Source organism: Trichosurus vulpecula, chromosome 5 (assembly GCF_011100635.1).
Source record: "Trichosurus vulpecula isolate mTriVul1 chromosome 5, mTriVul1.pri, whole genome shotgun sequence".
NCBI classification, from domain to species: domain Eukaryota; kingdom Metazoa; phylum Chordata; class Mammalia; order Diprotodontia; family Phalangeridae; genus Trichosurus; species Trichosurus vulpecula.
The window spans coordinates 108,024,380-108,037,528 of NC_050577.1; the positions used below are offsets into that span (position 1 = coordinate 108,024,380).

The window sequence follows — 13,149 nt, forward strand, 5'->3', positions numbered from 1 at the left end:
ACACGTATAAATTCATCTTCCCCTAAAATTGCCTTCCTTTCCTGATTTTTCTATTTCTGCAACGGTATCATTCTTCCTAGTCCGTCAGGCACAAAACTTTAGAGTTTTCTTTAAATCTTCCTTCTCTCTCTTCTTTCTTTCTCCCACCAAGTCATATCAATTTTTTCTTGATGATGTTTTTGGCATGCTGTCATCACCAAACACAAATCCATTTGTCAAAATCCAAATTTCCAAATCCACTGCCAACAAAGTAAACTAATCATGAAACTGAGTTTCAGCTACTGTAGTACACCAAATCTCTCTACCTTCAGTAGCTTTTCACTCTTCCGTTTTGTGCACATTGAAAACTCTACCTTTTTAAAACTACCATTTTCATATTATTCCTATTCAAAGACCTTTTTTGGCTTCCCATACCTATTAGTGAAAATTCAAAATTCATACTCCTTAACCAGGCACTTGAATTCCTCCACAATCCAGGCCTCAGCTACCTTCTTAACTTTCTCTTCCTTACAATTTAGTCAGCCTGGTCTAAATACTCTCCCCTACATAGGCCATAAACATTTTAGCTACCATGAATTTGCCAACACCAACTTTCCCAGTCTGTAATACTATTCCCAGCCATTCAAATACTATCCAATAATGCCTGGATGAAGCCCCACCTCCTCCACTTCAGCCCACATTGACTCCTGAATCATAGATTATTAGAGCTAGAAGGAATCTATTCCCCTCATTTTACAGAAAATGAAATAAGTCCAAAGTGCCAATATAGCACTTAGTGGATGCCAAATGAATAAAGGTTAAAATAATGACTCAGAAAGGCTTCCAAAACTGAGAACGACTCATATTTATATTGCACCTTAAAGCTTGCAAAAGGCCTTCCTCACAACAATCTTGTGTGAGATAGTTAATTCAAATATTATTATCTCCATTTTACAGATGAAGAAACTGAAGTTATTTTCTCCCCACATTTTAGGTGATTTCTTCAGGGAAAGCTATTAAGTATTTGAGGTAGAATTTGAACCTAGGCCTTTTGACTATCCATAGTTTTTGACTATCCACTATGCCATGTTGCCCCAAATCAATAAGAGCACAACAGACAGGAATAATATGTACATTCCTTTTTATTTAATACAACACAGACACATGACACATATAAAAGAAAAAAAAGGAACACTCATGTAAAAGGGCCCTGCCACAAATGAAGGACAGGAAACATCTACAGCTGAATCAAATAAGGCTCCTGTTTTAAAACAGGGAACTGCTAGCTATGTCTGGAATATGAGCAAGGCTGTTGCCAAAAAAAAAAATTAAAAATTAAAAAATAAAATCCCTGCACTGTTTGGAGCATATCCATAGAGTTAATTTACTACTTTCATAGATTTGCATTTAGGAATGTTCACGCCCTCCTGCCCACTAAAAGACACTAGAATGTTATGGGATGACAAATGTTTTGTAAAATAAAACTGCTTTAAGCACTTCTTATAGAACTCTGAAAAGAAGAGTTCTTAAAAGCAGATCTCTGAAAATGGAGAAAAGTCCATATGATTATTTTGTGAGACTAGAAGAATCCTTCATTAGAATAGATCTTTAATCTGCCCAAGGGTAAGGTTCTATCCTGCACAACTAAGAATGCAGGTGGCAGTGGGGTAGTGGGAAGAGGAGGTTTAACTTCCTAGTAGTAATCTGGCAGCTAGCATCCAATCAACTTTTAGAAAGAATAAAATGGAAATACCTATGCTCAGTGCAGGGTTTTAGTAGCAGCAGTTTGTTCATATTCCCACTCTAAGAAGAGCTGGAAATTAAGCAAGCACCAGGTTGTCTTGAAAAGAGCCTTATACACGCATACACACCACCCCACCCCACCCCACGCACACACCCATACAAATACATAGATCACCACCACCCCCCTTTATTTAAAATTTTTTTTTTACTAAAATAATACAAAAAAGGGAGACGGGTGTATTTACAAAAATCCATGGCTGGTACAGTACATAATTTTTAAGACACACTAAATGCTACAATCTTTCAGGTCCTGAGATTATTACAAAAATCAACTCAAAGCTTGTGTTCAGGTCCAGTTTTTAAAGGAGAGAAAAAATAATAAAAACAAAATATTAAGTCACACACTTGTTTAGAATTACAGTATCCCTTCAAGTTAGCAAAATGCATCTCCCTAATAAACAAACACAATATAGTAATTAGTGCCTACCAACAAGAGCAGCTGCAATAGATTATTCAGGCCCCTTCCTTCAAGGTTGGTTCTGAAGCATGCTGGTATCATATACAAGTGTGGAGGTGCTGGAGAAAGAGGAATATGCATACTGGAGGCAAGTTTCTCTCCAGGAAAAGACATCATGAAGTTACATCCTGCTTTTCTATCATAAGCAAAGGCTTCTTCCCCACATCAATATTCATGCCTGATGGGTAGGGATATTAGGTGACCCTGAATAAAAAGCTGAGTAGGATAATTACTTCAAAGCAACTATAATATATAGATCTGCAGTCCCAAAACAATTTTCACAAATGTGCATTACTTTCGCTATTAAGAAAAAGGGGTGTGTGTGTGTGTGTGTGTGTGTGTGTGTGTGTGTGTGTGTGTGTTGGGGGGAGTCCAGGGTTGAGTGGTCTTTTTAGATACTTAGGAAGGCTTTAAGAAACATTTGTAAGCTGGGGCAAAATAACTGTTCACCAGTCAGAGATTTCATTTCCTCAGCGTTACAGCTAAACTTGACAGCTATAAGCAGGTGAAACACCCTGGGAAAACTCTCCAGCTTTGCAAATTGTCATTTGTTGGAGAGTAATTTGCTACTTTTGATAGACTATACAGTTAAATTTTGAAAAAATTTAAAAGTGGTGGTAAACAAAGGATACTGCAGTTTAAACCCTTTCACTGGGAAGTTGGCTAGTGAGTAGAGGACATGAATTACATTCCCTAATTTTGAAAGTCTGTATGCTCTATTGGTGCAAAGATTATTTGCTAAACCAATGGAGCTCATTGAGGTATATGAAATTATGTAGGTATATCCAGGCTTAAAAATAATGTATCAAAAAGGTAGTGGTCAAATTCCCAGCTAGTCGATTACATTAAACAGTAATTACTAAGAGAAGCAGTTCCCATCCACCAATGTCATCTCTAGTTTGTACTGAAGGAATTATTATTGTTCCACACGATTATCTAAGGCAAAACCAGTATAATTAAAAAGGGATTGGCAACAACTCTAAATGTAAGGATAGGTTGAATGTGAGATTTGACATGTAGTAGACTGGGCAAGTGAAGGAGACGCTATATAGTAAAGATGTGGCCAGCCTGCTTACCTTTGTTGCTGCAGACTTCAAAATATGCTTTGAAGAAGATGTTAACAGTCTAATAAATCTACAGGCTTTAAAAAGAAAATTATTTTCAACCTACCCTGGGGTAATGTTATTATTTTTCTTTTCATTAGGTTTTAATTAGTCCACTTGTAAAAAAAAATTAAAATAGCATTTGAATAACTTGTAAAAAAGCTGCTAAAAACAGTACAATTCAACACGTCACCATTATAACTAGGTAGTATGGGGTTATCTGAGAACAAAGGAAAAATCAATATCCTACAGCTAGCTCTGGGGGCTCAACAGGTCTATAAGAATCAGATCTCTAACAGAGCAATTCTACCCATTTCCAGGAAGGCCTGGTATGAAAGAGGCAGAACTTTAAGAGCAATGAGAGCCCCCATAAAAAAAAAAAAACTGCACCTCAACTTGAGAAAATAACAAACCTGCTAACAGATAGTGACAGAAGATGTCACTATCACTACCTTATAACAGTTGAGAAACCTGTTATTCTGCATTATAGTAATAGAAAAGAAAAAAAAATTTTAGTCACCCACTAAGACCAAGTAACTTCTTTAAATCCTGGACACAGATACCTACATAATTACACCTCCCTTCTCAACAGGCATACTTGATCTGGTTGGCTAACAACTTGGAAAAGTGCCAGAAGTTCTGATATACTATGAAATGGAAATCCATCGAACGTGAAAGAGGTAATAGTAGTGTGACATGAGATAAAAACAAAGGTAGAAGTTTCTATCACTAAAATTTACTTTTCAACAATTAGTATTTCAGGACATGTGAGAGAATATAATTTCACTTTAGGACATATAAATATAGTCTGATTTACTGAACAGTTTTTAATAAACTTTTAAGAAAAACAGTTCTGGTCTCCCAACATAGTGCTTTAGCAAGGGTACAAAGAATTTTTACAAGTTCCTCAATTAAGATGTGAATACCAATCTTTTGGAATATATTTTGGACCCTTGTCTTGGCTTTGGAATTGAATGAGAAGGAAATAGGTTGCTAAAATTTCAATCTGGAGAGACCATATGCCAGCTGAATTGATGGACTATTTAATCACAATGATTAGAAAATAAGTAAACGTGGATTGATAGGAGACTAGGAAGGGCAAGAATTTCAAATTCAGTTTCCAAAGCTATTTCCAAATCAGAGTTATACAGAAATAAAACTCTGGCTTTTTGATTCAGTTTTGCAGAAAGTTATATGCCTCATTTGAAACACTCTCAGTATTAAACATTCCATTGAAATAGTTTTTGTTCAACAACCCAAAGCCATTTTATGATATTAACTAGTCTGGCACCAGTGAAAGGGTTTGCATTTTGTTTTTTAATACAAAGTTCACATTTCAAGGTTAAACAAAACAGAATTTCTCTCTTTTTCCTTGAAGAACACACATTCGACAAAACCTTTTGCCTTAATTCTTTGGGTAGAAGTCTAACATGTTATTTGAGGAATGGGAAAAGAGGGAAAAGTTATATAATACTGGGAAACAAAGAATACACTTATCTGCATAGTTGATATTAGTGACAACTAAGGCTTTATCTGAAAAAAAAACAACAACAACAAAATAGCAACCAAAAAAGATTAGTTTTTAATTGCTAGAGACAAACTAATTGGTCCTTGGAAAACTCTGCAAGCTAAACCAGATGCTTTGCTTGACTTGGGCCTGGGTGCTCTCTCTCCTGATTTATTTTGGCTAGACATCCTATATTTATCTCCTTAACTCTCTTGACTTATCCTGATCATGTGCTACAGTCTGAAATCTACAAACACGCCCTAATGGCAATTACTCAGCATTTTTACTGTTACTCAAATTCATACTTCCTACTGGGTTTTTATGATGACTAGAAACTCATATATTTGCTACTTGACAAATAGGGATGAGGAAAAAAGAAAAACATGATTTGATTTTCTTCTGTGAACTGGGAAAAAACATATTCCCTACTCATGACAGAGAAGAATACCTCATACCTCTCTCTCATATTCCTGTGTCCCACATAGCCAATGCAATGCATTCCTGGGCTTTTCTGAGAACAGAGAAGCAGAAACTTGTCATCAATGGAGATGGGAGTGTGTAGAGCTGACTATGCACTTTACAAAATGACAAGAACAAAGTGTTTGTGGAGCATTTGTCACTTCAGTGCAAAGCTGGTTAAGCACTCTACCCACCCAAATAAAACTATGTTACAGGTGAGCCTGATGTCTGATGCATGTATAGAAGAACTAAGACCCATTATGTTCGTTCCTAGAAAGAGCTATTATAAATTGTCTCCCAAACTCTTTTCATCTTTGAAGCTAAAATTCTACCAATCTCTTAAAAAGGTAGTTTGGTCTGACAAAATGAGCTCTAGAGGAAGAAAACAGCCACCTTTCAAGATTATCATTAACCCCCAAAGCCCGTCAATGAGAGGCTTTTAATTCATTCACCATGTCTCAGCCCAGTAGCTATAGCCATCCTGTTAATGGCAATGTTAACTTGTGGTATTGACAATTCAGTTAGAGGAAGCAGTAGAGTACAGTGTCACTGTTGTACATTCTATTTTTTTTTAAGAAATAGTTTTAATCTTTAGAAAAAAATCAGATTATGAAATAATTTAAAAACTAATTTGGGGTTTTCAAATTCAGATCTACTTCCACCACTTTACAAAAACAGGACACTGTTCAAATATATGATGCCACTTATTGTGCAATCAATCAATAAATGTGTTTCTAGTTCAAACAAATATTTTTTCTCACCAGGAATAAAGAGAGTGTATTAAAATATATCAGTGTCTAGATTAGACTTTCACTGATTTTTCAAAATGTTACAAATGTTATGGTACTTTTAGGCCCATTATAAGAGAACAGTTATTCAGCCTTTACAAGAAAACAGTAATAATACTTTGCACTTATGTAGGAATTTTAGAGAAACTAAAAATTCTTTTGAAATATTAAAGTTTCATGATATCCCTGGGAGGTAGGTGAAGATCAGCATACCCAATTTTCTGATGGGTAATCTGAGGCACGAAGGTTAAATGATTTTCCCCAAAACTCAATAAACCAATGACAATGCTTATGACTGAACCCAGGAGATCTGATATCTGTTCTAACTAAATAAAGCTAGCACGAATGGCTCCTTTCTTCCTCTCCTCACTCTTAAGCTTTCCCCCAAGTTAGAATTTTTGAAAGGGAACCTATTGACTACATTAGAGAAGGAAAACACTGGATTTACAAATTAATTCATCTCAAACTCTCAACCCAAAATAATGAATTCTTTTATAAAAATAAGTTATACTTTTTTGTTTTTAATAGTTACAGAGAAGAATTTTAGATATGGGGACAGATGTGCTTCTTAAATCAAAGAACAACTCTACGTAGCCCTGAATCAAGAGCAACATAATGGCTGCTCTCTCCCCCGCAAAAAAGACCTAAAAAGTCTTCTAAGTATACTATAAAGTTCTTTTTTGTGATTGCAGTCTTCAGCATCTGAACCTTCTGTAGTTGTAATTATATTTTTTAAAACATAGGTAGCTACATGGTTTTTTTTAAAAACACTATTTTTCAGAAGAAAATTTAGGTGTTTTTTTTTCCTCATAGTACTTGCAAAAATACTCATTTCCCTCAGAGACAATTTAGATATCAAACCCCAAATCTAATTTTTATTTTAGTTTTGTTTTACTCCATGCTCAAATGTACCCAATCACCTTAACTTGTTGTTCCAATACTTCAACAACTGGACATTACTGATAGCAGAGTTTGAAGTGCCTAAACAACATAATGTATCTAGCAGCAGATAGCAAGTATATTGTTTTCATCTCATTTGTGACAAGAACCTACATAGAATCGTCAGAAATAGACTTATGAATGTTCACAAGCATAAACGCAAAGCAGCAGCTACTACCAACTGGAAACATGATTCCCAATTACCCATTTCTATCAATTATCATTTCTTAAAAGCAAGAGTGTTGGGGGAGAGTGTTCAGAAAGGATGCAATGGTACAATAGCTCCTAGTTTTTATAATACGTATATGCATATCCATATGCATACATATATAGATATACATTATCTTACACATAGAGCCATATACAAATTAGGGAAAGGAAGAGTATTTCAGCATGATGTCACCTTGGCTAGTTTAAGATCATCTTCTCAAATCCCTGACTATTCAGCCTGCACTTTAGGATCTCTGAGAACAGTTTCAAAAGGGAAAAAAAAAAAGAAAGAAAAAAAAAGGCACTTAACAAAGGACAAAGGCCTGAACGGAGCTTATCTTAGAGGGAACAATAATAAGCATTTTGCAAGTGTGGAGACTGATTAAAATTCACCAACATTTTACTTTTTTCCTCCTTAAATTTTTATAAAATAAAAATTGCATAATATTAATTAGTCATTTACCTACTGCATGTCTTCTGCTTCATTATTAAAAAAAACAGGAATAACAACAATAACAAAAAAAACCACCTTGAGATGAAGTGTCCCTACTAACAACTTCAGTTCAGCAGAAACTGGGAAGCTGAAGTATAGGGAGATTTCTCAAGTTTGGTTTGACTACAGATTTTACTTATTCTTCTATTTCCATCTTTTAAAAAAGTTCAAAATCCAAACAATCAAAAACAGAATAGAGGGACCACTGTGCTTTCATGGTATACTCCCAAAATAAAATATCTCATTTCTATCCATGAGCAAAATTCTGCTATGATCCCCTCTTCCAAATAGAGAACTGTAAACGCTAAAGTTTGCTAATACAGTCAAAGTTCATTTTACAAATGTAGCAGCAAATGTGATAGACAGTTGGAGTCCTAAAAGATGATCCCCAGGAATACACAGTTCTTTTAATAAATGGCAGTCTGAGACACTTATAGGATATTTCTATTTTAACTTCTGGAAAGTGTCTTGTACCAAGTGGAGGTCCAAGGGGATATGGTAATGGGTACAGGAAAGAGACTAAAGGTATCTGCCCTTCCCAAACCCTGGGTAGTAAACAACTTAGATCTGCTTTGGGGAAAAAAAGATCCTGGGTTCAAAGTCACTTCTAATAGATTTTTACTAAACAGATGTCAAACCCACAGCATTCATACTACTGATTCTGTTTCTCCCTTTACTTGATGATAGAATAAACCCCATCCAACTTCCCTCATTAAAAAAACAAACAAACCAACCCAGCAATTTGGGCTACTAACATCCATCACAGGGGTGGTAGGCATGGAAGAGTATATAAACATGATCATCTGACTTCCTGATCCTGAGAAAGGAATTCTATAGTTCAAGATTAACCTGGCTTCTTTCTTCCAGGTTGTTTTGAAAAATCTTAATTTATTTTCTCTGGATCTCTCAAGTACATGAGAAGGCAATATCATAGGGTTATCTTTGACATTATTGCTTACATTTATTTTGGAGGCTCTGAGTGAGCTTGACACTTTGCTCCCATACAGTCCCCAATCTAAGCTCAGTGCTGCTCTGTCAAGAGACAGCTGTACTGGCTATTATTGCTTGTGAATACTGAGGATTTCTTTTTATGTACAATAACAGCTTATTTATCATCGAAGGCCATTAAAAATATAAGACAGTTGAAAATAAGCAGTTTAGTCTTCCTGAAACAAGAACCCTGCTGAGTGGGATTCAGTTAAATGTGCTAACTCTCCTTTTGCATTGGGGCGTTGCTTTCACTCTTACAGAAAAACACTCTTCCTTTCAAAGAACTGTGGAATCTACAAATGTCCTTTCCAATAATTTAACATCTTTAAAAATCACAAAATTTGATCCTTGTTTAAAGTACAAAAGTACAGTATGATCCACAAGTCTCCATGCTCCTGTGCCGAAAATAGTCAAATGAACTGAACATCTTACCAAGTATGACACACTGTACAAACGTACGTTGACAAGAATATGGGGGTGATTTCCAACACTATAATCTAAATATAAAAATGTGTTTATCTCTTGGCAGAAATTTCTAATTATATTATATCTAGGTGTGCACTGGCCTTCTGACTCATTCTGTACAATATTTTAAAAGGTGGGGAAATAGAACGGAGTATATGGTGAGGTTACTCATAATGATTTTTTAAAAAATCAAAGATTTGAGAAGAATCCTAGAGATTAAAGGCTGAAGAAAATGAACCCTGAATGTTTATGAACCCTTAAAAATAAGGATTCTTCAGATATTTCAGTCCTTCAGATACTTCTATTAGTGGGTATGAAATAATAGGGAAAATAATTAATAATCCTATTGTTAGGCAGATACAGGAAATTCATCAAAGAAATCAATATGGCATGATGTACCATTGGTTAATTCAAGAAGTATGAATACTACAGTGTTTCTACTATGAAATTTGAAGTGATGGAGTTTAGCATATCACGGCACAATTAACAGAAGTAGCAAGCTTAGTAACACTCCAAAAGTCCTAACCTTCACACCACAGACAGCTAGCCTTAAAACAAAAATCTCATTAATATTCATTCAAATAGATGCAAATAAAGAAATTCTTTAAACTGATTTCATATTTTCCACTAAGTCTGAGTGAATGTGAGCAAAATGCTGACAATGCTAAAATGAATGAAGTAGTGGAAAAATATCTCTAATGAAAATTTAACCAAAACTTAAATCAATTCATATTAATTTAGCCCTGGAGTCCCTCTCAGCAACTTCTTCCAAATTCTTTGTAAAACAAAGGCTTTATCAATGAGTAAGTTTAAATTAACTTTTTCCCTAGATTGTGATCAAGCTTTTAAAACTCAAATATTCAGTTACATGTTTAAAAAGGTGTTCTTTTGTCACAATGTAAAGTCAATATATGACTTTAAAATAAAATATCCAGGTAAAAATGTTGGTAATTTAATAGTTTTTTAGGCTACAAGGAATTTCTCGTATAAAGGAAAATCAGGATCTGGGTTAGCATATGTACCCTCATAAACCTAAATGAACTGTGTGACATGATTTCCCATGAATAACAGGTAGGAAATCTTTTTCTCAGTGTTCTAATGCTTAATGAATTGATTTTATTTTAGGTTAGCCTGTCATTTATTATACAAGTGGATTGAATACAAAAGCCTTTACTTCTGAGCACAGCTGAAGATACGAAAAACATGGCTTTTAAGAAAGCTAAACTTCAAGCAAAGGAAACAGAACAACATTTGTTTTTTAAAGCTCAAACCAAAACCAAATCAAACCAAACAAATCACATACTTTCCTCCATGTGCCCACTCAAAATCCTGTGCCACTGCTGGTATGTTCATATGGAAGCAGAACCAGTGGAGGATTCTCAGCCCTTCAGATTGACTCTCCTGTTAAAACTTCTAGCTAATGAGGTTTTAGGATCTTGACTGCTTCTAATCAATGACAACAGACTTTAGGTATTTAGGATTTAGGCAGGAGATATGGGTTGTAAAAATCTTCACAAAAATTCCTTACTATTTATAATGATGCTAGCCCCACTGTTCTCTTAGGAATCATGAATTAATTTTTTAATGCTGACCTAAAACGCTCAAAATATGACTGTCACACAAAATGGCCACTGAAGAACCATTATATCATAAATACACTGATTACTGTCTAAATCAAAAGTTAATCTGAAGTACCACTATCCAAATAAAAAAGAATCTGTTAACTAATGGGAATTTAGGTTAAAGAGAGTCACAAGTCATATTACTAGACTAGCAAAGACTGAAACTACCACAGCAGGAACATTGACCCTGAGGGTTTCCCACCTTTCAGAAGAGAAAAATATATCAGTAACTATATTTAAAAAGAGTGGAAATGAAGAATTGACCAATTAATAGCAGACAAATAAAATACCAGCCGAAATTCATTAAGTACCTGTGTCTAAGGGGAAAGTGACCCTTTGATAAAAGGAGAAAATCTTTACATTTGATCTGATAAGAGCAAAAGAGACTCCATTTTCTTATTATCTTTAAAAAAGCTAGATGATTTAATACTACATATCACTGTGCTAAAATAAGTTTCTGGAGAGGGATTATCATCATTCCTCTTTCCTGCAGCATCCTCAGTCCACCTTGTATACTGTTCTACATGGAGGGATTGCTACATGCTGGAGATCCTGCATCAGTAAAGAAGGTTCAAGTTTGATCAGGATTTCTGAGGATATAGTATTCATCTACTATCTGTATCAGACACTGGACTTGTTAACGGGTTCTCTGTGGCAAATTTATTATTTGCTGCATAGGCCACTCAAGCAGACATGATCATTACTCCTGATAAGCTGGTCTAATTTCAGACATATTCGACTAAAATATTTTCTCTTATTATCAAATTATATCTGCACCCAGAGTGCTCAGGCCCCAACCCCCAGGATGGATGAAATTCACCCAAATCTGTTCAAATTCCTTCTTCCTCCCCTGGGGAAAATCAAGTTTGTACTTCTGTGGGTTTGACAACTGAATCACTTTAAAGCCAGTTAGCATTGTAACTCTGTCTTTTTGTAGAAGAGAACAAGGTCTCTAAGTCTGCACAAAAGCCTTTCTTCCTCCTGCACCTGGCTTTGATCAAGTATTGTTTTTCTTTTCCTTTTCCTCCTCACCACAGTGCTTGGGACTAGAGAATGTAAACATTGACAGAAACAGCAGCGCTGTGACCACATAAGTACTTTCCCATCAGGTAGATCCCATCAGCCAATCAAGTGTTCCAACTCCTTTGTTAGCTGGGAAGTCATTGAGTTTTCCGTTGTAATTTAGTGTCCCCTTTACTTTGGCCTCCATCTGAGAAAGAGAAAACAATGGGCCAGTGAGTGGAAAGAAAAATCAGAAGAACCAATTTTCTTTTTAAATCACAGACGATTTAAGATACTTGTAACACTTCATTTCTGCAAAGGTGGTTCATACCTTAAAATAGAATATTTAAAGTAATTAAGACCAAAGTAGTATAAAAACTGGGATATGGAAATCAAAAACACTGAAGAATTCTTTTTATGGCAAATTGATGAATTTATATTTGAGGTTCAACTAATTTTGAACATGCCACTTAGAGAGGCAGCTGGTAGCACACTGTGCAGAGCACTGGGCCTGGAAATCAGGAGACCTGAGGTCAAATGTAGCCTCAGACATGACCCTGTGCAAGTTAATTAACCCTTCAGTTTCCTAAAGTATAAAGAGGGAATAATAATGATGATGATGATGACAGCATCTACCTCTCAAGGCTGTTGTGAGGATCAAATAAAACAATATTTGTAAAATGTTTAGCACAGTGCCTGGCACATATATAGGTTCCATATGCTTATTCCCTTCCCTTCCCATGATCATGATGAATGAGTGTGTGAATTACAGAGTGCATACTGGGCAAGCAATAGGCTTCTATTCATTCATTCATGATTTCATTTAGTATCTACTATTTGCCCAATGTTGACACTGTGGGGATTTATAACAGAGTCATAAAATGCCTTCTCTATTGTCAGAGGACCTATCTTTTGATTCCTTTAGGAGACACAGACAACATTACCTCCTTTCAGTCAATCAGTCAAATAACATTTATTAAGCTCTGACTATGTGCCATGTACTGCACTAAGCACTGGAGATACAAAGCAAGGGAAAAAAAAGTCCCTCCTCTCAAGGAGCTTTCTTTCAGTCTAATGGGAGAGAAAACATGCAAGCAACTACTAAAATGGGAGCCCTTTGAGAGCAGGGACTTTGTATGTGTATCCCCAGCACTTTGCACATAATAGGTGCTTAACAAACCCTTTATTCCTTCATTAACTGTGCAAACAAGATATATGAAGGATAAACTGAGGATAGTCTATGAGAGAAGGCATTAACATTAAGAAGGTGTGGGAAAGAAGTCTTGCAGAAGAAGGTGGGACTTTAGTAGTGACTTGAAGGAAGCCAGGAAG

At 35.5% G+C, this 13,149-nt stretch overlaps 1 protein-coding gene across 1 annotated transcript in view; it reads right to left on the minus strand.

Moving 5' to 3' along the window:
• Positions 1-8,909: 8,909 nt before the first annotated feature.
• Positions 8,910-13,149, minus strand: part of UBN2 (ubinuclein 2) — a 100,137-nt gene continuing 95,897 nt past the window's right edge. Inside the window, exon 17 of the mRNA XM_036761042.1 lies at positions 8,910-12,025. Coding sequence (XP_036616937.1) covers positions 11,976-12,025 — 50 coding nt within the window. The 3' untranslated portion in view covers positions 8,910-11,975. The remainder of the gene's footprint in view (positions 12,026-13,149) is intronic.